The sequence below is a fragment of the Gallinula chloropus genome (genome assembly GCF_964237585.1).
Source record: "Gallinula chloropus genome assembly, chromosome: 16".
Classification (NCBI taxonomy): domain Eukaryota; kingdom Metazoa; phylum Chordata; class Aves; order Gruiformes; family Rallidae; genus Gallinula; species Gallinula chloropus.
In genome coordinates this window covers 13,439,573-13,465,356 of record NC_140101.1, presented here as the reverse complement: position 1 = coordinate 13,465,356, position 25,784 = coordinate 13,439,573, and the positions used below count along the sequence as shown (strand labels likewise).

Sequence of the window (25,784 nt, the reverse complement as noted above, 5' to 3'; positions counted from 1 at the left end):
GGGAAGTGCCAGGAGGCATCTCAGGCACCTCGTTACAGCACCCGAGCTCCTGGCGCTGGGCTGTGCACAGCCCCGCAGCCTCAGGTGTTCTACCTAACTCCATGCCAGCGTGGAGACCTCGGCACAGAGGTGAGGAGATGGTGAGATGGGTTTAGGGAGGCCAGAAACCACAACTAGGCTAAATTGCGCCATTAAATTCATACATAAAGCGTCGCCTCTGACCAAGCCGCGGCCCCCCGCTCCGTTAGCCGGCAGCAGGCCTGGCCTCCCGCGGCCTTGTCGGGGCGGGCCGGGTAGGCCGCGCCCCCGGCAGCGTCACGGCGAAGGGCCGGGCCGGGCAGGGCCGGTGGGGCCGCGGCGGGGAGCGAGAGGAGGCGCCGAGGAGCCGGGCGATGGTGGGGATCCCGGGCGGCTGCCAGTGTAAGAGCCGCGGTGCGGAGGGGGCGGGAAGGCGCCGACCCGCTCGGCGCCACTCGGACGGGGGCGAAGGGCCTAGCGGGGCCGGGCGGCGGCGGCGGGGATGCCTTGGCCTGGCCGGGCCTTGGGCTGCGGGGAGCGGGGAGCGGCGCTGCCGGAGTGGGGGGAGTGGGGAGCAGCGGCGGTGCTGGCCCCGCCACCGCGCTCAGCACCCCCTCTTCCCGGGGCTGCCCTGTCCGGCCGGGGGCTGCGGGGAGGGGTGCCGTGCCCCGCTCGGCTCTCCCAGCTCTACACGTTCCTGTGTAAAAACGCATCGTATTCGTGTTCGGTGGGTGTGTGTCTCTCATCAGCCCCCAAGCGTGAGGCAGCCGTGCTGGGAGCAGCCTCGGGGACCCCCACCGAGAGAACAAGCCCGACGGCAGCCCCGTGCGGGTGGCCCACTGGGTTTATTCTTAATTTCCAGGCTGGATGGGGTTTGGTAACCCAGCGCCGGGCAGGACCCCAGGGTCACCCCGTCGCTTGGCCAGGAGCAGGCTGGTGGGTAATGGGCACTCACGTGGGCAGTGACTGGGTGTGCGTGTGCCTGTGTGTACCCCATCTGTTGCAGCATCCTCTGCTACTTGGGGTTGGGAAGGTGATGAATTGCAGCTCCGTTTCCATTAATCTCTCCAAACAGGAGGGTTGTTTCCAGAAGAGCTGTGCTCTCTGAAAGGGATAAGTTCGGCAGGAGAGCAGGGAGGTAGGTGTGTTGCTGCTGCCAAGGAGCAGGGTGGATGGCTAGCCTGTGCTTCCCACCGAGTTAACCTCCTGATCATTTTTCTCACCTGTACTTGTGCACACAGCCTTTGTTTTTCACAGTCAGGAATGGACTGTGAGCTATCACGGGCTGAGCAGCAAGGTGCCAGACAGAACCTGCAAGTAAGGGATGGCCAGGCTGATAGCCTGGATGGGCCCATTACATACCAGCGGGATCACAGCCTCAAGGCAACTCTTGGTATGTCACAGAAAAGCAGTTAAAAGCACATCCCAAAGCTCAGAGGAAATGAAGGAATTCCAAAAAGAAGTCTGATTGTTCACAGAGAAAGATGGATGCTGGTGCTGGTGTGGAAACCATGGTGGGAGAAGGGCAGATCAGGGAGCAAGCCATGTTAACATCCATGCAGGTTAGCAGAGCCCTGGTACCTGATTGAGGGGTTCCTAACCTTGCTGCCAGGGAGGGCTCTTCATTTTCTCTGCCTTGAAGAAAAGGCCCCACAGAAGGATCTTGGGTGAGATCATTTGCTTTAACCTCGCTGTCCCTAAGTCAGCACTCTCTGCCCGATCTCCTTTCTTCAAACTCCCTTTGCAGTCACAGTGGAGGAGCAGGCGCTTCCTGGGGTGATTCATCTCATGAGTCCCAGTCACCTCTCCCTGGATGAGATGAATTATGTGCTGGAGGTGCCTGGGCTTTTTCATTGACTGCAAGGGCAGTCCAGGATAGCTGGCTCAGGCTTTGGCAGCTGGGAGTTAGATGAAACAAATCCCACCCAGTGTGCTCATGGTGCAGCCTGATGGTGTATGCAGAGACTGGTCAGATGCCCTGTTTCTCTTCGACTGAGCACTGGGAGGAAAGACAGGCCTTTGAAATCCTGCTTAAAATAATTGGAGCTAAAGGAGACTCAACCTTGTGCCCTAAAGCTGTAGCTTCGGGGTGGATATGTGAAACCAGCTCCCGTCTCAGCTGTGGCACTTCCTGCAACCCTGGGCAAGCTGTCTGAACGCTCTTCTGGTTTGTGGCTGGAATGTGTATAAATGTACATGCAGCTGCTCAGTTTTGCATTATTAAACCACGTCTGAGAGCAGGGCTTTTCATCTGGGTCCTGCTGACAGAACCGGGTCAGGGAGCGATCGCACTGACCTGACGCCAGCAGGTACAGCAAGGCTGTAGCCCCTGGCAAGAGAGGGTGACAAGCACCTGGGGTGCTTCAGATGACTCAGCGGCAGGGAAAGCATCATTTCTTATGCAGCTTTAATATGCCTCTGGCTCAGCATCCATTGGTGAAGTGCTAATGATAACCCCAGTGAGCCATACAGCTGTTTTATAAGGATAAACACATAAATATGCGTTACAGCCTTCGGCAGCTTTACAGATAGAGCAGGTAACAATGTCCTGTTAGTGCCAGTTATTGAACAGGCTGAATGCTGGCACAAGACAGCACTTAATTTGTGGGGCTCACCTTTGCCCAGGAACACTGTTGGATTTTATCTTGGGGCTCAAGAAAGGGAATAATCAGCCCCAGACTCATCATTTTTATAAGCACGAATTATATGCATTGCCTTGGTTATCAGCCCAGTGATGTCTGCTGTATTACAAATACAGTTACTGGCAACGTCAGGAGGTTGTTTGGTTTCTTTGGGTATGTGTTACAGAGAAGTCATCCAGTGCTCAGTGTGAAACTAATGATCCAGAAAGAAAGGAGAAATGTGGGATTGTTTTGAAACTTCGGGATGCTGCGGTTTAGTTTAAGGCACATATGGATTCTCATGAACATGTCTTTTATCACATGGGTATTTCCAGTGAGAAGAAGTTAAAATGGATCTTTCAGGGACTCAGCCTTGATTTTTTGTATGCTGTAAGAGGCAGAGAAAAGAAACAGGAGGTTTTTGATTTGCAGCTTCTCTGAGGACAGGAAAGAGCTTCTACTTCAGGTAGAGCTCATGTAGCTGACTCTTAAAAGCAGGACTGGAGTGGAGAGCTGAGTGTGGTTTCTGTCAGCCTGAGCTGCCAAGGCTTCACAGCTACCTCAAGATATTGCTGTAAACCACTGGAGAGGGGAGAAGGACTGTTCTGGTTTCCCTCATGCTGGCAAGAATCAGAGGTAAACTCTTTGACTTCAGAAGGAGGTGGCTCTAAAACTCACAAAGGTGAGAATTGAATCTGTTTCTTCCCCTGTGGTGTAAAGTTCTGGGTGGAAATTTACCTGGAACTCTTCCAGACTGCAAACCACCCTCCTGAAGGCACTTGCCCAGCCAGTGTCTGGGGAAAAAAAACCTTTCCTGTGTCCCTGTCACCTTCCCATCCGTCCCTGCCACATCCCATGTGTGTATACACCCACGTTTGGTTCAGCTGTGGAGCTGTCAGTGGACATGGTTTTGGCTGTATGTGGGCACTCCAGGTTAATCAGCCCTGACATTCAAGCTCAGCTAAACTGTTCTCTGCTCCATTTCATGTTCTTCTAGAGACAGAAGCAGTAGCTCCTACTGGTAGTAACATACTGGCTTGGGGGTCAAAATCTGCATGTATGTTTTCCCTGAAGACATGTTTTGCAGCATTGTATAATCCAAAGGATCAGACTATTCTGGTAGGGATTTATGTGTTGATTTATGTTGGTATTTAAGATAATAGTTGATAATAGCCCTCAACCTTGGCTTGCAGGGATATTTTCAGAAGGGAAGTAGCCTGCTGTTGACTTTGGGTTCATAGGTGATACTTTGAAGGTTTTTGAAATACTACAGCTCTGCTTGCAGGTGTGGTTTTGAATGGGAAGTAGCACACTGGCCATCTTTTGGGTAGATAATCATAAAATATTCAAAGGAATATTTCATGAATGCTTCCAAAATTACCATTGCCTTGCTCTGAGTGGACTCGACAGACACACCAGTTTGTTAGCACCAGTACCAGCTTCTCCCTGAAGGAAACACATCCATATATTTTACTCCTCGTGATCCCCTGGGAGTTGATCTGTCACTTCCTAACAGTGCACCCAGTTGCTGTAGCAGCAAGTTCTTCCAAATATATCACCTGGGATGCTCCCGCCTGGCTTGTGTCTGCATTTTGTCACTCCCTGTCTGACAGGAGGCAACAGGAGGAGGTATAAAAGCCTGAAGGAAAGAAAACAGGGAGGGTGTACGTGGTTGGTGTATGTTGGAGGAGGCCGGTCTGGCCAGTGGCTGGTGGTTGCGTCGAACAGTCGCTGGCACTGGTGGGACTGGGCTGGTGGCAGACAGCAGCTGGGCAGCGCTGGGGAGCCAATCTAAGGGAGCCTCCCTGACCTGCAAGGGCTCTTCATACGCCTTATCAGGACTGGTGAGCACACAAGTGATAACTCAGTCTGATAACTCAGTACATCCTGGCCATCTTTTCTGTCTGTTAGCCAACAAATATTTGCTTTATGCTGCTGAGTTGCTGTGCATCCTGCCGGCGGAGGCTCTTCATGTCTGGCTGGAGGCGCCTGAACAAAGGGAGGTGGGAGAGGGACTGTGCTGTGGGGTGCATCCCTCCAGTCGCATGTTGTCCTGGGCGGGCAGAGCTCCAGGACACTCGTGGTTGTTGGCTCTGGGATCGGTCAGCTTTATTTCCTTTCATGGCTTTTGTGGAAGACAACACTTTGTGGCTGTATTCTTGGGAGCAAACGTTTCAGTGGGTCTTGGTTAGGCAGCAAGTTGATGCCTTTTTTTTAAAGCTGGGGATATTTCAGTCTGCAGCATTTCCAGGTGTGGATGAGATTAATTTGCTTATCTCAGGTGATTGGCAGGTAATTGCATGCGCAGGGGAGGTACTGTAGTCAGGATGTTAAAACACAAAGAAGTCAAAGGCTCCTATGTTCCTCCCCCGCTGTGTGAGCTCTTCTGCATTAAATCTAGCAGATCTGCAGGCTGGAGTCTTCCTTCCTCCTCCTCCCTGATTGGGTTTGGTGGGGGCCAAGAAGCCACTGATGAATCCTGACTGTAAAGCGCTGAACTTTGAGAGGAGATTAAAAAAACCCCTTTGAAACATCCGCCGCCCTGGCAGCGCGTCTGTGGGTCAGTAATGGGGTTTATCTTCTGACATCATTAGGATCTCTGACATTTCTAGCTTAGAAACAATAACTTGCCTTATCCGTCGTCATGTTTTTCTAATTAAAGACAAAGCTTGGTAAATATTTTTTAAATGATTGAATTTCCCAAGTATGAAAAACACATGTGGGGAGTCAGGCTGGCTGTGTCCAATGTGCCTTTTCCCATCGCGTTCCTTGGAGCACGCGAGTGCAAACACAGATTTAGAGCAGTGGGTGACAGGTTTATCTGGGATGATTGGCAAGGATTTATAAACCAGGAGGGGATTTACTTCGCTCTCCCTCTTCCCCCTTCTCTCCCCCCGGTTCCCCGACCCCCATCTCAGAAATAGGAAATTGGGATCATATTAAACCCTAATTGGTTTGGCTCCAGCGCTAGTTCGGTGGCTGCCAAATAGTTAATTTATTGCGTGAGAGTTTGGCCATGTGTTGAGAGGCAGATTTGCTCGAAGCAAGGGATCTCTGTAAACTCTACATCCGTTCCCATGCCAGGTCCTCTTTACAGCAGCACCGGAGCCGGGTGCAGGAGGTGCCTTCCATACCCATCCCGGCAGGATGGCGACAGGGGCACCCTGCTGTGGGGCTGCTGTTCTGCCTCCCTCGCTCCCCAGCCGAAAACGCTTTCAGGAGTAGTTGCCTGGAAGAGCTTAAAGTGGTTTTAGCTGGACTTGGCGATCGACGTTTGGAAACTGCCAGCTAGATAAGACGTGGGAGGCTCTCAAGAGAATAAATGCATCTGTTGGGGAGATAACAGCAGGCCTGGGCTGTCACCGCAGAGCAGGGCCAGGTGGGGATTCCCCAGGGGTGTCGAGATGGCTTTTCCTGGACGAGTTGAGGAGGGGCAGTTGGAAAGCAGGCTGGTCTGGCTGGCATCCTGTCCCGTTGCCCTGCAGAAGCCCTCCTTGTTCCTGCCCTGCTCCATGAGGTTGCTTGAGCACCAGTGGCTGTCGGACATCCCGGCGTTGTCGTTGCTTGCTGTTGGATCCCAGGCATACAGCTTCATTTGGCTTCTGGGAAGGTTTCTGGAGATCAGGCTTCAGCAATAGAGCTTGCATGGGCTTAAGGGACAAGCAGCCCTTACTTAGGCTGTCGCTGACACTACATCTGCTGGCACCTGAAAGGGAGTTATTTGGAGTAAAGACGATGCTGCAGCCTGAGTTAAAGACTCGCTGCTAGCGTGGCTTCAGTTTTGGAGTATGATTTGAAAGAGGCTGTGTAAGGAATAAATCTACGGCTGTGGCTTTTTCTTTCATTTCTTGCTGAGTTAAATAACAAACTTTGTGTAAGGGAGCTGCTTCCAGCTCCGAGGCAACAGAATTATTACCGCTGTGCTCAGCAGCGCCCTTTCCGTGTCAGCTGCTATTTCCTTTGTGAACTTGATACCTGAAGGCTCAATATTGTGACCCTTTAATTTTCAGCTGCTAAAACGTACCAGGCGAGTTGGCTAAAAGGGAAGAGCTCAGAGGGGAATTGGAAATAGTTATGCTGTAGGAGCAGTGTGTTTCTTTGGGTATTTCTTAAGTGCTGAGTGTTTAGGAGAAATTGATAGGTAGTAGCAACGCACTCTTAGCAATACTTTTCCTTCTGTAGCTCCTGCTTCCTGGGATGTAATAAAATCCATTAAGTTCTATTTGTGATCTAAGGCCCAATATAGTAATAGTTTTATTTGGATAATTGTGGCTGTTCTACCGATAATCAGAAATCTGAATGCTTCCAGGCACACTGCAAAACCCAGGCTGTGTATTTAGGGAGGTGCAGGGCTGGCATGGCTGAATGTTAGCCAGTTCCTTCTGAGGAGCCAGAGAGGCACCGATTCAACAACGAAAAAAGCCTGTATCAAGCTGAGCATCTTTGTAGGAAGGAAGCTCCAGCTGTGGCTGCCGCGTTGGGGCCGTGGTGCTGCCCTGGATTTGGCAGCCGTGACACGGAGCTGTTACCAGGGTTAGGCAGGTGAAAGGGAGGCAGATTGGATGGGTATCGGAAGCAAGGAGCAATGGTTTGTTTCCAGGAGCATCTTTTCACCCCGAGGTCTGAAGGCAGGTTAAACACTCATCAGCCACTCCCCGCTCTTGCATCTCCTGCTTAGTTTGAAACACAGCCATTTCTGGGATGAGCTCCTGTAATTACTTTAAAGTACATCGTACTTCCACCACTTTTGGCAGGAAGGAAGGAGGAATACTGTGCTCCACCGCCAGACAAAATAGAAATCAACAATTGGGATTTTTCTCAAAGAGCAGATCTCTCTTCTCTGCCATTAAACCCAAGTTGGATGGGAGCCGTGTGCCCATTTTGCTTTCGCGCTGCGAGCGTGGTGTTCTGCAGCACACAGCCCGTGTTCACACAGAGATTTAAAGCAGCAAATTCCAGCCAGAAATTCTTTCTAGTGCTTTGCTTTCCTTCTGCTGTTTGCTTCCCTCTTCACACTACAGATGCTAATGGATCACCTTCCCGTGGTAACGATACGAGCTGTACTTTACATCGTGCTGAGAAGCTCTGCTGTCTTCAGGAATGTTCTCTGAGGGATGTGTTCCTGCTCCCAAACCACTGCACTGAAAAACCTCCAAGCCTCACTTGAGGTCACTTAGACCAGCCTGGGCACCGACCTCCTGTTTGAGCCTGGACATGTACTGGGTGTGTAGTGGCGCTTGTGCCACATCTTGGTGCATGTACAAGCAGATGCATCCTGGTTTCTACCTTTCAGTGTGTTCCCTACTCCCTTCTCCCCCCACTTCCTAGACAGAAGTTGTACTAAACTTGTTATCCTTGTCACAGAACCATCCGCTTCCCAGGGCAGGTTTTGTTTTTTGCCAGAAGGTCTGTTTCGAGGTGGAGAGAAACAGCAGCAACCTTGAGGATGGCTTCCAGAGAGAAATTACAGTAAATTTGTGGTAATCACAAAGCAAACTAGTTTAGCAGATCTGGGAGAGCATCCCAGGGACCTTAGCAGAGCTGAAATGGTTCAGGGCTGTGGGATAGAGAAGCACAGAGGAAGGAAGATATCCTTAATCTGGTCTCTGCTGTCATCTGTGCATCCTTTCCTCCAGCCAAGCCAACCCTCACCTGTAAAGCTGTACACAGAGAGGAGGGGTGACAGTTCAGAGACACAGGCGGTGCCTTGTTCACAGAGCTTGTAGGTCTGGCTCTGGGGTATCAGGGATTGCAAATCGGTGTTGTGTAACACTCAATTTTTGTTGGATCATGTGTAACCATTTACTACTCATCACTTACTCCTCTGGTACACCAGGTCTGGATCCAGATGACAGCTTAGTCCACTTGAGTCTCTGCATTTCAGAATACACTGGATGGGCCCCTTTCTGCAACCCCCTCTCCTCCCCCCCCCCCCCCCCCCCCAGGGGATGCTGTCTTTCTCTGACATTGTGGTCAGCCCTGTGTATCTAGGTATGCAGAGCACCTGGAAGTTAATTGGTGGAATCTTCTTAGGAAGAATCTTGGACAGCCCTGGATACCCCTCTTTTGGAAAGCCTATGGATGAGGACCTTGCAAGGGGAGCAGCAGAGGTGACCTGCACCCACTGCCCAGACCTACCAGTACCCACCTGGCCTTGCACTGGTTTTGTGCTGGGGCACTCTGCAGATGTCCAGAGGCACTTGTCTGTCGTTTTCCCATGAAAATACTTCTCTTACCAAAGAAACCGTTTATTCCCCCCTGTGTAATATCGATTTTTAGCAAGAGGCAAAATAAAACCTCTTTGTGCACAAGAATGAATAAACAGCACTCAGAGCCCAGAAACTGCTGGGCAGGTAATTTTGAGATGTTTCTTGATTTGTCTGCTCCCAGTTTTATTTAAATGTTCTGTCTTCAGTCGTTGCAGCTGCCGTGTTCATCAGGTTTAATTTCCCATTGAGTAATTACAGCGGTTTCCTTTGAGCCCTGTGCCTTTAATTAAGAAAGCCAAGTTTGATATAAAGTTAATGGAATGACATTTGTTGTATTTTTATGGTGAAATACGCTCCCAAAAATAATATTTGTAGATTCAGTCACTGCTCCTAAACACTGTTCACCCCATCTCCTGTTCTCCTTGACCCTCTGCAGTACCGATGGCGTTTCTGATGGTCAGAGACCAGGGTCTGGTCCATGCAGGAGTTCTTGCCTTCGGTCTCACAGGTGCTGTGCACAGTAATTCAGCTGGCATAGGATCTCTGCTTTCCCTTTTATGTGTGTTGGAAAGGATTGCCTCCATTCCCAGCAGCACTGCATTGTGACTGTCCTGCTGGGGCTTCTGGTGGGGTGAAGTGGCCCAGGAAGCCCTGGAGAGCCTGGCAGCACCGCATGGGGCTGGTCCTGCTTCAGGTGGACTCTGGGCAGACGTGACCAAGCTGCCAGCCAGGGTCTGAGCACCACAGTCAGTGAAAGTCCGATGTTATTTCAGGAGTATTTCCTGTACTTGGTGACCTGGGAGTGAGCCATGTTAAGAGCAGATGCTGGAGGGGCACCTCCTTGTGCCACGCTGCTGGGCTGCAGTGGTACCTCAGTTCCTCCCCACACACACCAACAACCCTGCTCTGCCCTGCACAAAGCCTCCCTTGGCTGAATGCTGCAGCAGGTTGCTTTTTCTGCTCCTCTGGGCAGGATTTCTACAGCCACTGCTGGTCCTTCTGCTCTGAAGGCCAGATGGATGCTGGTTCTCCAGATAGCCCCAAAGAAAAGCAAAAAAACCACCCAGATGAGATGAGATGAGAAGCAGTGGCATGTGTGGGCTTGTTCAGGTCACAGTGTGCCTTCTCTATGCTGACTCTGCTTTTCCAGCATGGGGTGAGTCTGTGGATCAGGAGGGACAACTGAGGTGAGGATGAGACAACGGACAGGTCTGCCTGTGTACATACAGTGTGCCAGGGATTTAAATCCATCACCACAGGACTGGCCAAATGGCTCTGCTTCTCCAAACGGCTGGTCCATGAATGGAGATGCACCTCTTCACACCTGTTTTATAACACAGAAGCAAAATATTCAGGGCATCCAAATAGTTTATATCCCGACAAACAAATTCTGGCAGCGGGAGCGTGAGTTTCCATCTCATTAAGCTGCTGGCAAAGCTCTGGTAATTCCAGCCACTGATACAGCACAGGAATTATCCCTCGACACGACTGGCTGTGTCAGGTCAGAGCATTGCTGGTTTTCCTCAGCAGTTGTGTGTTTATACTTGAGGGTAAAAGAAAGTGTTGAAATGTCAGTTTATGGGGTTCTTCTCTGGTGCCAGAGCAAGATCTTGTGAGGTTGCAAACAAGTGTCTGAGGGGTTTTGTACAAAGAGCATGAAGTGGATTTCTACACCTCAGTTGTAACGAGGAACTGGTTTAAAATCTCATGTTTTCTTTTAATGCAAAACCTGGCACTGACTCTCAGTTTCACAGAGGCTTGAAGGTTCAGCTTGGAAGTCACCAGCTCAACTGCAGCCCGGGTTGGCTTTGACAAGGTTCCTGCTGTCTCACAGCTGTCTGTTGGTCTGTGTGAAGTCAGATGGTGCTTTGGTCCACTTCCTTGAGGACAGGTCAGCGTTATCACACTTGGTCCCATTTTTGGCATGCAGGAGGTGTGCTGTGAGTTGGAGAGACGGGGCGGGATGAGCTGAACATCCTGGTGTCTTCTGGCTCCTCTGGCAGGCAGAGGATGAGGCATTCAGCTGAAAGGGTGGCACAGAGATGTCAGCTGGCATGGAAAACTTGCCTCCAGCGCTGTTACAGATTTCACAGTGTCTTGCAACAAGAGCAGGCAGTCTGTTCTCCCTGCCTCGTGTTACGCTGCGCAGCTTGAGATAGGCGCATCCAAAATTCACTTTAGAGGTCCCTCATCCAGTCCCAGAGACTTAAGGAATGTTTTAGTGGGGTTTTTATAAAGTTTAGACACTCTATCAAAGGTCCTGTTGTTTCCTCATTAAATCAGGACTATGCCTCTGGGATTAGCTGTTCTGCGTGGCCCAGGAAGACAACCACACTCCAACTTCTGCCTGCAGAGATGTGCTGTGAGGCGACCGAGGTAGGTCGGAGGCTGAGAGCCCAGGGGACAGGGAGGTGCAGGTGCTTGGAAATGGGACCCAAGAGGAGCTTTTACAGATGTTGGCTCAAATGGATTCCTGAGCACATGGAAGAATTTTAGCAGGCTGCACCTCCAGCACTTTTTATCACTGGAACATCCCATCTCTGGCGTTGAACAGCCTCTGTCGTTGGTGCAAAATGATGGGGTGAATTTGGAGCTTTTCTGTTTGCTGAAACAAGGAGGCAGGAGAACCTTTTAACTTGCACCAGGATCCTCTATAGTCAGTACAAGTTGACTCCACAGGCTTTCTTGAACTAATTCTTGTCTTTGTTAATTTTTGCCCTCAAATTATCTCCTTTGATCCAAAAGTTTATTACATCTCATGGAACTTTTTTTCCTCTTACAACTACGGCTCTGAATTAGGTTCAAGTCATCTAAAAGTCACCTCTAAGTAACAGCTTCTTTTGCTGATGCTGTACTGTCCAGACGTTTGGAGCCTATTGGGAAGTGGTTTTGTTTGGGCTTTTTTAAGTGCACTGTCTGTCTCTACAGTTTTTAGTCTCCTAGTTGGACACTCTTGTGTTCCCAATATAAATATTGTCATCACTGACCAAGGACTTGCAGGAAAACAGTGAAAAGAAATGCTGAAGCAGCACTGCTAATCAGGTAAATGTATCACATTGCTGCTTAGTTCTAAAGTCAATAAGAAGAATGATCTCTTGGACTAGAAGGCTGCTCAGACTGCAGCATTACCTTGAAGAGAGGAGTTACTTGAAATGACTGCTGCAAAAGTCCCTCAGAAAACAGTTTTAGTACTCCCCTTGCTCTGCTCAAAGTGGCATTCCCCAGATGGTGTGTCTTTGTCATCTGGGTTTTTTAGACCTGCAGAGAAGTGAAATTCAAAGTAGAGAACCACAGAATCTCCTGAGCTGGAATGGACTCACAAGGACCATTGAGTCCAACTCCTGGCTCCACACAGGCCCAGCCAAGTCAGAGATGGCACTGAGTGCATCGGCCAGATGCTTCTTGACCTCAGCTCAGCTCAGGGCTGTGACCACTACATAGTACTGTAGTCCCACTATAAAGTACTCACACTGTAGCTCGGAGCATTGGGTCAAACACAAGCAGCTGATAACACGTGTGGTCTTCCTTCCCTTGCGCCCAGCCTGGCTGTCAGGAGCCCACCATGGTGGCTTGTGCCTGCCCAGGTTGGGGACGTCCCCCACCAGCAGTCCTGGATGGGTTGGCGCAACCCTGGGCAAGGGGTGTGACTGGTTGTGTGATCATCAGGCATCTGATCACAGTCGGAAAGGACCTCTAGAGATCATCTAGTCCAAACCCCATGGTTTACCTAGAGCATGTCAGGCAGGAACACATCCAGGCAAGTTTTGAATTTCTTCAGAGATGGAGACTCCACAGCCTCTCTGGGCAGCTGGTTCCAGTGCTCTGTCCCCCTCACAGTAAAGAAATTTTTCCTTATGTTGAGGTGGAACTTCCTATATTCCAGTTTATGTCCACTGCCACTCGTCCTATTGCTTGGCACCAGTGAAAAGAGACTGTCCCCCATCTTCTTGATACCCACCCTTCAGGTATTTACACCCACTGATCAGATCTCCTCTCAGCCTTCTCTTCTCTGGGCTGAACAGAGCCAGGGCCCTCAGCCTTTCCTCATGGGAGAGATGCTCCATTCCCTTAATCATGATCATAGCCCTTTGTTGGATTCTCTCCAGTATTTCCCTATCTCTTGTGAATTGGGGACCCCAAATCACAGGATGCAATACTCCAGATGAGTGTGGAGTAGAGGGGCAGCAGAACTTCCTTTGACCTGCTGGTCACACTCTTCTGGTCACACACACCCTCCAGGTACCATCAAGCCTTCCTGGCCATGAGGCACAATGCTCCCTCATGGTCAACACATTGTCCATCAGGACTCCCAGGCCCTTTTCCATGGACCTGCTTTCTAACAGCTGAACCTCTCACCTGTACTGCTGCAGGGGGTTATTCCTGCCCAGGTGAAGGACTCTACACTTACCCTCATTGAATTTCATTAGGTTCCTCACTGCACAGCTTTCCAGTCTGCCCAGGTCTCACTGCAGGCAGCGCAGCCTCCCAGCACGTCAGCCACTCCTCCCAGTTTGGTACCATCATCCGATGGTTGACTACAGCCAGCGGGGTATCCATCACCTGTCTCTTCCACCCCAGTTGGGGTTTTTCTGGTGGCTGGTGAGTGGAAAGCTGATTGTGGTGTTTACCTGTGAGTCATGCAGAACTCAAACCCCAGCACAAAGAGTTCCATGGCAGGCTCAGAGCTGCCACGTTGTTAACCTTGAAGGTGGCATTTGTAACCCATGTACCTGTACAGCCTGAAGTAGGGCAGGAGCTGCTGCAGCTCTGACCTCCCTTCAATGTGGGGCAGGGCTGTGGTGAGCCAGGTGTTTGCCTTGAACTGCAGCTGCTCCGTCTGCAGAAGCAGGTGGAGACGCTCAGGACCGGCACCAAAACACAGCTGGGAAGAGTTAAGAGCAGCCCCACGACTTGGTATTTCACCTGGGCAGAGCATGCCCCCACAGCAGCATCGCCTGCCATAAACACAGCTTCACCTCAGCAGCAGCTCTGGGGGGAGTCATGGGATGAAAAGGAAGTAAATGTATGCTTGAGCTTTTATTATTTTTCCTCAGTAGCAACACAGCCAAATCAAATCAGCTATTTCCAGAATGCTGCCTTTTAACTGCCTGTGCCATCAAACCCAGCCCTGCTCTGGAGGAGCTTTCCTGATGAACATCTCTCTCTCATCTCCTATTCCAGGTTTTTATTCGCGTTTTCTTTTTAAATTAAGATGTTTTCTTAGCCTTTCTCCTGAGACTTTTATTTTTTTAACATGTAATTTATGGTGTAGAAAATCAAGGCTTTGACAGCTGTTGAAGTTTCAAGTTCTGTTAAATCAGAGTTTAGGATTGAAGGTAATTTTCCCTCTTCCCCTTTCCCCCATATGCATGTTAATTTATTTCAGCATGCAGACACTTCTCACTCCTGGCAGCTGTCTGAATGTGTATGTCCAGTGAGTGGGGTGGGAGACCTTGGACCTCTTTGATGAGATGCTCTTACCAAACTCTCCTTTTGGTCTATTAAAAAAAAAATCTTCTCTTTGAGCCCTTTCAGGTGTCTTTTAGCATGTTACTTACTGGTTTGTGGGAGCAGAGTCAGGGTGGTGTGAGTGCATCCCCCTCTCCCCTCTGTAGCAGTGATACGGGGTCTGATGGTTTTGTGTGGGGATGGTGTTACCTGGATGTAAAACCCCTGGATGCAAGGCAGGCAGCTCCTCAGTAATGCTGTGTTTCTTCTGCTTCAGATGGGAAAATGAGGTTTAGGATCTTTGCATGACCTTCTCCTCCCCATTTCTCTGACTCCATTGGGAATTTTGTCATTAGTGCTGGTGGGTTGACAGAGAAAGGACTCAAGTGTCCAGGTAGAGGGTGGAGATGTGTCCCTCTGGGTGAGGTGTGTGACCCCCAATCTGTGCTGGGGACAGCTGCAGTGAGAGTGTCAGGTAGGGATGTGGTGTGGGAGGGAGCAGATGCCTCCAGCTGTCACGGGCCTCTTCAGCTGGGTTGGTCCTGGGCTTTTTGCATGTTGAATCTTGGAAGTTTTTACGGGAGGACGGGCTGTGTGCTTGGTCAGCCCAGCTCTCTGCAGCTGTTCTCTGGGAGAAGCGAGCTTGGGTTTTTTCTGAGGCTTCATTTTCTGTACCTGTTGTGTGTTGTTGAATCAGTCTGTTTTGGGAGGATCTTCTGATTTAATTATTCTTGGAAAATATCCATTTTGTCAAGACAGAAACTTTCCCTAGGACCAAAACCTGCTCAGATTATAAAGCGCCTTAGGCACCCTGCAATTGTACTGACTAAACTGTACAACATGGTCTAAATAAATATTTACTGATCTGAATATGGTTCTTTGGCATCCTGGTAAAACACTGGCTGCGTGACCTTTGGCTGTCCTGATGTCTCCTTGCTTTGTATAACTTTGGAAAGAGGGTTAGGCATTTTTGTTTGGGTTTTTTTAAACAACCATATAGAAGGGGAAGATTTTTAAGTCCAGGCTGTTTCTGCCCAGAAATAGAAGTCATGCTTAGCTTGAAGTTCAGCATTCAAAGCTTTGCTCTGACAATGTGGCTTCTCTGCATGGGGAAGTTGTTGTGGAATGTGGGTGTGAATTTGCAGTGCAGCAGCTGGTGCACTAAGGCCATCTGCAGGGATGCACTGGGTGCCATGGCAAACAGGGTGTCTGTCTGCCCTTCTCTTTTGGGAAGGCTTGGAGGTGGCACTGCTGCCAGCCCTGCTCTGCCCTGGCACAGCACTGCTTTGGTGTTAAGCAAGCCGCTGCTATTGAAACTCTCTGGTTATGGACTGTGGCTTCACCATCACCCAAACCCCTCTGGTCACTAGTGGCTGCAGAGAGGAGGGGGCTTGATCTGGGGTTGAGCTCAGCGGGGAGGATAGATCCAGATCCTGGCAGGTCCCAGTGGATCCAGCAGCACCACCAGACACCACAGGGTCCCATGAGTGTGCCTGTGGGGAGGGAAGGGGCCACCCTGGTGTGATTGTTGGCTGCTGACCCTTGGAGGAACAGTGTAACAGAAATGACAAGGGATTTGGACCAGATGAGAAAAAGTCACGTTAGTGCCTGAATATGGTTTTTCATCCTCTGAAAATTTTTCTGTTTCTTTGAAGTGTGAATCCCAGATGCTGCAGGACTATTTTTCCAGACATGGCTATGCTGTCTTGCTGTGTATTTTCCACCAAATTGCTGAATTATTGTTTTCCTTCTGGCCTTCGATTTTTTTTTTTCTTTTCTTTTTTTTTCCCTTTCTTTTCCCCCTCTCCTTTCCACAGCTTTATCTCTTTGTCTGGGTGTTTTACAGGGCTGAAATTCGTTCCTGTCTAGCATACCAATCCGAGAGCTCCCTCTGAGCCAGCTTCCCTCCCAAGCTCTCCCCTAGGACAGGAATGCTGCCTTTTTTTTCCTCCAAACTTGTAAACACAAACTTCCTGTTGACACAATCTGCAAATAGGCTCTGCTTCCGACAGAAGACGAAGGTAATAAAATTTCAGGTCCTCGCTCTGTGTGCCTGGTCCTCGAGCTGCATCCCAGCATCCCAGAGGCAGCGGAATCGCAGAGGCAGGGGAAGGAACCTGCTCGTGGCTCTGCACCTCTGGCAATGAGCCTTTCCCTTTATTTTACCCCTTTTCTGTGAGCACCCAGATACGGCTGCAATCCTAATAGAAGCCAGTTGGAGCATCTCAAAACCCTAACGACTCTAAAACGATGCTTCATTGGTTGTTCTCTCCTTTCATGTCTCCCTGCCTCTCCCAACGCAGAACTAATCCTCAGTTTCGGGGAGTTAACTCCATCCTACATCCGAAACGGGCCTTTGTGGATAATGAACTGGCCAAATTCAGGCAGCTATTAGAAGACTTTGCACGTTACCACCCATGTCACTTAATCTCCCTGTTCTTTCTGCCTCTGGGAGATCTGGTGGGACCCATAACCCATGGTAGGTGTTGGTTTTGCCCTTCCACGCTCAGTGCTTTGCTCTGGATTTCACGAGCCCTGTCCTGCATGGGGCTGGGGGCTCTGGGCAGCAGCTGGCAGCTCTCTCTGCCTCACAGTGCAACACAAAGCTGTGGCTAGCAAGCTGTATGCTTTACCCTCCTTACCCCAGCACTGAGACAAGCATCTCTACAGCTCACTGGGAGGAGAGGCAGCAGTGCATGGAGAATAACCTCCAGGTTCCCCATGCTGTGTGGGGGCTTTTGAGGCTGATCCAGGCTTTATTTCTGGAGGGGTAGCAGAGGTAGGTAGGAGACACCCATGGTGTGACCATGCTCATCTTTAGGGTCAACTGTTGAGGATTCTGGGGCTCCTCCATGCTTGCAGGGAAGGGATGGAGGCAAGTAAAGGGCTGGGAGGAGGTGGAAGCAGAGAGTGGAGAAGGGAAGCAGAAATAAGGTCAAAAAACCCCAAAAGGAGATTAAAAGCAAGGTAATGGCAAGGGCTATAGAAAGGGAAGAGGAGTGGTTACAGGGTGGAATTGAGGAGCAACTGGCAGAATAAAAGATCTGGATGGAGGCTGAACTCTCTTAATAAGCATCCCATTAATTAATACTTTCTCAGGCGGCAGCACGGGGCTGTGGATGAAATCCAGCCCTCCCCAGCCTGACCTCCGCTCTCCCCTTCGCTCGCCGCTGCGCCGGCTTCTCCTTGGCCGCCCGCCCCCAGCCAAACCGCAACCTTTCCGGCTGCTCCGGGCAGAGCGAGAGGCACATGGCAGCGGTGTAAGAGGAGCCTCTCGCAGTCGGCTGCGCCTGGGTGGGCGGGCTGGTTCTTTCGTAAACTAATAGCTCCCAGCAGTGCTACTAAATCAGACTTGGTGGAGCCTGGAGCGGGGAGTTGGAATGCTGGGCCAGGCGCAAAGGGCTGCTGGGTTGGGGTTTTTTTTCTTTTAGGTTTTTGGGCTCCTTTTCCCAAACCCACCGTTTGATGGGTCTGAAGGTCCAACTGGCAGCAGGAGGGGGGCCTGGCAGGAGTGGGCTTTGCAAAGGAAAATGATTAAAAAATAAAAATACACCCCCCCCCCCCAAAAAAAAAAAAAACACCCAACCAAAAAAACTCTCCCCAAACCCATTAAAAACATAATTTTTCTGCTGTTTGGCAGAATAGAAAGAGAAGGAGCCTTGTTCAGTGCTCAACCTACAAAGCCAACAAACTGGGATGCTACTGGAAAGCCCTGCTTAAAATCCTGACCTGTTGATTTTACTGGGCATAAAGAACATCACAGCTGAGGAATCTTTTTTTTTAAAGCATCTCAAAGGGAAGCTGTGGTTTGGGTGAGAAATCTAGATTTATTTTTTTCTTTTAAAATCAAGGTTATGGGGTTAGTGATAACTGATCACCAGGAAAATAAACCTCCTTTGGTCCCTGTCCGATGACAGGATGAGCAATGAGATGGGGAGTTACCACCTCTGCTGAAAGGCCAAGCAAGGACCACAGCCCCAACAGCCCTGTCTCTGGGGCTGGGAGGGAAGTTCAGGAGGAAGGCAGAAGGGATCCTGTTAAAGGAGCTTGAGATAAAGGAAGAAGAGCTGTTATCAGAGGAAGAGCCTCAGCCTGCGGGGAGGAAGTCAGCGGTGCAGGGAGCGAGCTGGGGTGTAATGACCCTGCAGTGGGGATCCCTCACAGGTGTTTTATCACTCGTATTTCTGATGGTAAATGCTGGCCTTTGTGGGATGAGGGCAAACGCTGATAAGTCTTTCTCTGATAAGCTTTAATGTGTGCTTTCTTAATTGTTAAAGATCTTCCATAGAGGAGGTGGTGGGGAGCACTGAGAGTCCAGAACAGGGTGTCTGGTCCAGGACACAGCTCTCCAGGTGAGATGATGTGCTTGGAAAAGGTAGAATTTCTGCCCAGAAATGTATTTACGGTGCAGAAAATCTGCTTAAGGGGTGGCCCTGTCAGGGGGTGGGTAAAAATGCCCAATCTCAGCAGGTAACTGGGTTTTCTAGAGCAGGGAGGTGTCCGGGTCAGCTGCAGGAGAGCCCTCCAGCAGCACTGCTTCCAAAGCCAGGAAGGCTCCTGATCCCTGACCCAGGGAGTTGGGCAGGGAAAGATGAGGGTTACCAAAAGTGCAGTTGGAGGGGAGTGGACATATGTATTTTAACAAATCTCTGTAATCAAATGGCACTGCTATTGATCTGGAAATCATCGTCAAGCTGTGGAGCTGTTGGACTGAACTTAATCCTCTGCAGGCTGGGTTTTCCTCTCTCCAAATAGGATTACTCAGATTTTCCATATTTCTGTGTTTGGTTTAAATACCCATGACAGCTACAGAGGCTTGGATTTCTAATCAGAGCAAGAATTGATGTGGTGTTTTGGGGGGTAGGAGGATGTTTTTTCTTTGTGTCCTGTCATATAGCAGGAATAAGGTAGCCTTTGCTTAGGTGTTGTGTGTCATCATCCCTGTGTCTGTCCATGTCATCGTCCCTCCCCTTACATAAGTGTCCAAAAGTAAAGTTTCAGCGACTTCTTTAGGTTGGGGTTAATTCCTTCTTGTGCCTTTGCTCCCACTGTTTCCTTGCCATGTCTGACCATAGTTTTTCTGGGTGTAAATTCTGCCAGCTCAGTTCAGACTAACTTTTAGTATGTTTTTTTCCTTCTCTGGGCAGTATTGAAAAGCCGAACACTGCTCCCATGGTAGGAGGCAATATGATTAGATTTACTTGACAAATTAAGCTTGTTAACATAATCTGCCATGTGCTAATTTAAATAATGGATGTATTGAAAAGAGGATGTTTGTTAAATGTGATAAATTTGCTAGGAATGGAGAGGTCTAATCTCTGTTTGGAGGGGGGGGCTGTATGCCTCGGTCTGCTGAGCTTGAACTCAAGTCAGTGAGCATCCCCTCCACCCCCACCAGCATCGCTTCAAGGGAGCAGATCCTTCTTGGCTCCACTGACTTGTAAGGAAGGCATAAAGAAGGCAATAAAATTGTTTGCCTCTCCTGCCAGACCTGTGCTCGGAGGAGGAGGAGGAGGATCCCAATTGGTTTCCATCAGATTCCAGTTAGCATGAATTTACAGTTTCCACTTAGGCTGATAAATGGCTTTGGCTGCCTCACTCAGTGCCTTTGGGTTTCTTTTTCTGTGCGATGGAAAGCGGTCAGCTTAAAGAAGGGGCAGGCTTTCCAGGGCTGCTGTGTGAGCAAAGCTGCTCTCCCAGGTAAGAACACAGCAGGCAAACATATAAAGCTGTGGTGCATCATAAAATATGGGTGGAATTAAGGAGAAGTCAGAAGGAGTTCGGGTCTCTCCTGCTTGCTGTGGCAATGTGCTGATAGGCATAAAAATTCCACTGGAAACTGGAAAAATTCTTCAGATTTCCTCGCTCTCCTCAGAAACCACACTGAACAGCAGGTATCAATAGCTCCCAGTGTTCAAACTCTGCATCGTTCTTTCCATGGAACGTTCCCATGAGAAGAAAGCAGAAGCAGATTAAGATGGTGAGCCGGGAAAAGCCGTTTCCCCTGTGCTGCCTGCAACCCTCCTTCCTGTCATGGTGATGTTCTGGGCTACAAAGTCTATTTTAATGCAGATTTGGGGAGCAGGCTGGCCTCTTGGTTGCTTGAGGTCGATAGATGACACATGTTGGTGTCTTTGATTAGTGTGTTGCCCCTGCATACCCCTGTTGCCCTTGCGAAGGCGGTGGCTGAGCAGGGCGTGATGTGTGGGATGCCTTCTCCTGGCTTGCTTTGTGGTAACTGGGCTGCCATGCTGGTGCTGCTGGAGACACCAGCTACCTGCAGCTCCATGGACCTGCCTCTGCCAGCATGAGCTTTGGGCTGGATCACATTTTGGGAGAGCTTGGGAATGGGTCATGGTTTGGGCAAGCTTAGGTATGCGTCATGTTTAAGGTGCTTTTTGTAGTGGCTTCTACTCAGGGCTCTCAGGTGTCCCCACCTTTAGTTTTTATGCCTTGAGAGCCCAAAACACACAGGTGTCTTCCTTACTCCAAGGCTGAGCCCTGAGGTCTGGTATGGTGTGGGTGTCTTTCCTGAGGGTGTTGGGGTTTGGGTGGGAGTTGGCCTGTGGATGCCATGGCAAGGAGTACGTATGCTTTCATAAAGGTTTACAAGGTCAGGTCACTGTAACTGTACTTAAAATTGGCGTGGCCTGAGTTTTTGCAATTCCAAACTACTCAAGGTTGTAAAAATAGGGGACAGACTGACTTGGCCATGGGGGGACAAATGGAAATTACAGCCCAGTTGTCATAGTTGGGAACAGCTTCTGTTTGTGCGAAGTGAAATGTTTCTGGGCTATTGAGGTCCTCAGGTTAAAATATGATTTTAAAAAGGTGGTGGGGGAATATCCAGTGCTAGATACCTATGCCAAATACAGCCCCCAAACCATCCCATGTACCTTGTACCAGGGCTTTCCCTGATGACTTTGAACCTGGCAGTTCCTGGGCTGCATCTCTTAAGCAGCTTCTGTTGGTCCTACAGCATCCCCCTCCTGTTGTGCTCCTGCTGGGGTCAGCTTGTGCATTTGCTGGCTGTTTCCAGGCTGGGTTGGTGATGTTGGACAGGGCTGGACAGGGACCAGCGGTATGTGATGCTAAATGCCCCAAGCAGAGGGCTGCATCCATCTTCCTGGTACCATTTCCGTGGGGGGCAAAGCTGCAATGTGACCTTGCTCCTCCTAAGACATCAGAGAATCCACATGACAGCCACCGCTGTCAGGATGACCCCGGCCAGGGAGGGCTCCTGATGGGGACCTCACAGCACAAGGCGCCCGGCAGCAAATCCTGAGTGCCCAGGAAAATAACTTCATTAACTCTGGTGCTTGTGGAGCCTCTTGTCTCTCTTTATTGTCTGTATGATTTAGAGATGATTTTTCCATCTTGGCTTATGAAATATTGAGAGCTTTAGTATCTTGCACAACCTTCACCAGAAGGGTCAGGAGCCCCCCCCAGCAAGCTAAACTTTCTGAAATGAAATGTTTGTTGGTGTGCCACTCCAGTAGTCCTGCTCATGGGGACTGGGGTGCAGTGTGGTGTGGGGGGCTCTGCCTGCAGCATCTGCCTGCTCCCAGCCCCAGCTTCACCTTACAGGGCACGGCAGGTATCTGTGCCCCCATACTTGGGTGTGATTCACTTCTTTATACCTGAAGCCTGTGAAATCGCTGCTCTTTGCCGAGGTTTGGGAGTGGGAGGGTGGCTATAAATCTGTGCCCCCTCTGCCTGCAGCTGGGCTGCCCTTCTCAGAGCGATGTGCTTGGTCAGCCGAGGCTGCAGCAGCTTCACGTGCTCCCACAACAGCTGGAAGTCTCCTGTCCAGATGCTTCCCCCAGTTACCATCGTGCCCATCCTGGGGGGGCCCATCCTCTGTGGGAGGAAGACATGGCCCATATCTTCATGAACGCACACCATGCCTGCTCACAGAATGCTTTTTAATGCTTCCTCTAAAGCACTTCCCCCTTCACCCCCCCCTTTCCAGCCTTCTCCCCTCCCAAAGGGAAGTAGAGGTCCCTTAAACTAATTAGGAGGAAGAGAAGCTGGGGCGAAGGATTCGGTGGGGCAGTCCCTAGAAGGTTTATGGACTTGGCTTGGCAGTTAAGGGTAGCCTGCCCAAGGGTTGGACATTTCATAAAAGGCAGCATTTGCTGTCCGTGAGCAAGTAAATATCCCGTTGTGCTTACACCAGCTGTGAAGAATTCAGCTCTTGTGATTGCTGGGCTCTTGGAAAACAAGCATCCTGCAGCTTGGGCAATGCCAGGCTTTTCCTTTGCTGTCCTGGCAAGGTGTGTAGGTTTCTGCTGCTCAGCAAAGTAGCTGGAGGGAGAGGTGGCATGTCCTGCAAAGATTTGGAAAGGATTATGTCAATCCCCAAACCTGCTCAGCTCAGAGAAATACAAAGTGCTGGATCCCTCCTGAGATCTTAAATTGTGCCTGTACCAGGTCTGGCAGCAAAATGCAAAGGTCCCTGTTTCCCTCGGGTGGTTTTATGGGAGCTGGGAGGAGGATGGCATGGAGGAGGATGGTTTGGGCAGTGCCTGGAGGGGCAGATGCCTCATCTCTGGGGCAGTGCTGCAGGCAGCCAGGGACGCCCGTCTTCGTGGCGAGGAATGCTGGGTGTAAATCCGTGTTTCCCAGCGCCCGGCTTGCGGTGAATGGTGCTGGGCTGATGGGATTAGTCAGGGGCTCCAGTTAATATCTGTTGTTCCCGCCGCAGGTCCGGGAGCGGCTATTCACAGCTACCAGGAGGTTTGTAGGTGGCAGAGCGTCCGTGTCTGGGTGCTGGGGGTCGGACAGATGGGCAGCTGCAGTTCTGTCCAGCGGGTCTCTGTTACCAGCCTCCCTCACTGCTGGGAGATGCCTGGCAGAGTTTCCTCCCCGCATAAAACATTCTGGATTTACATTTTCCTTTAACACTTCCTCTTCGATCCCAGTAATGTTACACATTTAATTGCTCTTCCTTTGAATTTTCCAGTCCTCCTTTGGTACCCTTGCAACATCAGTATCTTGTTATCTTGTTGTTGCTTCTAATTGCTAACACATGCCAGCTTTCCAGCACCGCAAACTCCGGCGCTGGGGCTTGGAGGGGAGTTTACAGGGAAGATTTACGTCCGGGAGGAAACCTTCAGAAAATTAATTCACCAGTTTACCCGACGGCTTATCCAGATTTCAAAGTTGAAGGCTGATTTACACCCGGCGGGGCTGATTTCGGGAGGGTCGCCCCTCTGGAAGGGACCCCGCGGCGCCTGTGTCGGTGAAGCCCTCCTTTCCTCTCGCCGCCCCGCCGCTGCCTCGCTGTTATTGCCGGCCATAAACAAATTACGTGTATTTAACAAGTTAATGTCAGCCCGGCTGCGAGGCGCTGGTAGGTGTGTGCTTGGTGACATCAGCTGGCGAGCAGCCTGGCAGCAGCGCGGCGCAGGCAGGGAGCAGGCAGGGAGCCGAGGGTGTGTGCCTCTAAGCTGGGTATTCTGGCAAGGTGGAGAGCTGGTCTGTTTGGCAGGACCTTCCCATCTGGGATCCATCTGTGTTTCCCTGGAATCGGACAGGCGGCTCCAGGCAGTGAGAAATCGCAGATGTGCAGGACCTGACACATGTCCAGCTAATGAAAGGAGAAGGCAGGCTGGGCTCCGGCTGCGCTCGAAGATCACGAGCAGAGGAGGAGGAAGAGCCCTTTTATTTATATTTCAAAGAAACTAGGTGTATTCACCAGCAGCTGGATCCTTGCAACCTTGCTCTTTAGGGTAAGCAAGAGACGGGGCTGGTTTTAAACAGGACTGGGTAGGACGCAGCGTATCCAGGGGCGGTGGGGGATGCTCGGGGAAGGGGAGGAGGGGATGCTCGCCTGCCGTGCTGCCAAGTAGGTTTGAAGAGCGACGTGGGTTTTGCCGGGGGTCTGGGGAGAGCCTCAACCTTGAGCACAGGTAGAGGGAGAGGGTGGGAACGGTGGCGTCCGCAGCGCTCTGCCACTCAGCCTGCCTCCCTCCAGCCGACTGCAGTGGCTCTGCCGGGGGAAAACTTCAATAGAGGAGCCGGCTGCGTGCGTGGATTCTGCAGCTGAAAAAACACTAAACTCTCTCTGAGGAGAGCTGCGTTGTGTTGCTATGGAATGGTTTATTTTATTTTTATTTCCCCCCCCCCCCCTTATTTTCATTCCCACCCCCTCCCCCACGAGCAGGAGGCTGGGATTCAGCGTTTTCTGGGGAAATGGAAAAGCAGGAAGGTTTTTGTGTGTTTTAGCAGAATGGGTTTTTCCGCTGCGCCTAGCCGTCCTCTCGCTGCTGCATGCTGATATTGAAGTTGGGGGGGGGGGGGAGTGAATCTACAGAGGCAGATTTCTTCCATCAGCTCCTGAATTTCCGTAATTTTCTCTGTGTTTTCAGTGCCTGCTCTGCATTGTGGCAGAGGCTGCTCCCTTTTTGTCTTTGCGCTCCTCGAGCAGCGACTGATGCTACCGGCATCTGAATCCCTTGGATCAATTTTGTGATGCCAGAACAGACCTCCCTGCCCTATATAGTTGCACCATTGGGCTGCAGCCTGCTGTGTTTTCTTTAATTCCACTGTAATCTTCTGATCCTGTGTGTGTATTTTAACCAGGCCCTCCCCCCCCCCCCCCCCCGTTTTTTGGGGAAGGTTTAGCAGTTGAAATTACTGCTCCAACCCTCCGGAGTAGCTTGTTGTAAAGATCCATCCTTCTGTTGCACGGCTGCTGAGCCGCTGCCCCGGGTGTGCGCTCTGCAAAATATTCCTGGCTTTTTCTCCCCCCCCTGCCTCTCCTGCAGCCCTGGGCTGCTGTGTGATGGCTCACAGTCCATTTTGTGTGCTGGTAAAATCCTGCCCACCCATGGGAGATGCACCAAAACCCACGCTCAAAGTTTGGGGAGCTAAAACATGGCTAAGGATCACTTGCTGGTGAGCTGGAAAAAGAGAGAGGAATATTTGTTAGTCTGTTTGGTCCAGGGTGATTCCCTTTGGGACGCTTTGCTGTTGCTTTGTCCAGGGTTAGTTTTAGGCTGCCAAACGACAGGGTTTTCCCTGGGGGGAGTGTGGTGCAGCCTGGCCAGGCTCCCTGGCAGGGCACTGTGTGGCTGCAGCTCTGTGCTCGCCCACTTCGGCCGCTGCATGTGCCGCCTTAGTGCTTCCTTCTGCTGCAGCATGTGAGCATTTGGATATAGGATTTTAAAAAATACACGGTCTAAACTAGCTTCCACAGACACCCCAAATGCCTCCTGTGCCACTCGCTGTCCCCAGAGAGGCGGCGGGAGTGTGGTTGCTGCTTTGGGAACTTGAGCATCTCCAAGTGCATCAGCACAAAGGAGGGATGAAAACCAGAAAACCTCCAGCAAAGCCGTATCCGTGAGGATATCTGGGAGGGAAGAGCCATGCTCCTCTGCTGCGGTGCTCCCAAAGACTTCCCGAATTTGCACACGCAGTGCAGCACGTTGGAGCATCTGCTCCTGCGGCCTCGCTGCAGGTCGGGCTCTGATTAAGCAAACGG

The 25,784-nt window shown here is 50.7% G+C and overlaps 1 protein-coding gene across 1 annotated transcript in view; it reads left to right on the top strand.

Annotated features, from left to right (window-relative positions):
- Positions 1-381: 381 nt before the first annotated feature.
- CBFA2T2 (CBFA2/RUNX1 partner transcriptional co-repressor 2) overlaps positions 382-25,784 on the top strand; it is a gene marked incomplete at its 3' end in the record, with an annotated part of 68,640 nt that continues 43,237 nt past the window's right edge. The window contains exon 1 of the mRNA XM_084271417.1: positions 382-420. Coding sequence (XP_084127543.1) covers positions 393-420 — 28 coding nt within the window. The 5' untranslated portion in view covers positions 382-392. The remainder of the gene's footprint in view (positions 421-25,784) is intronic.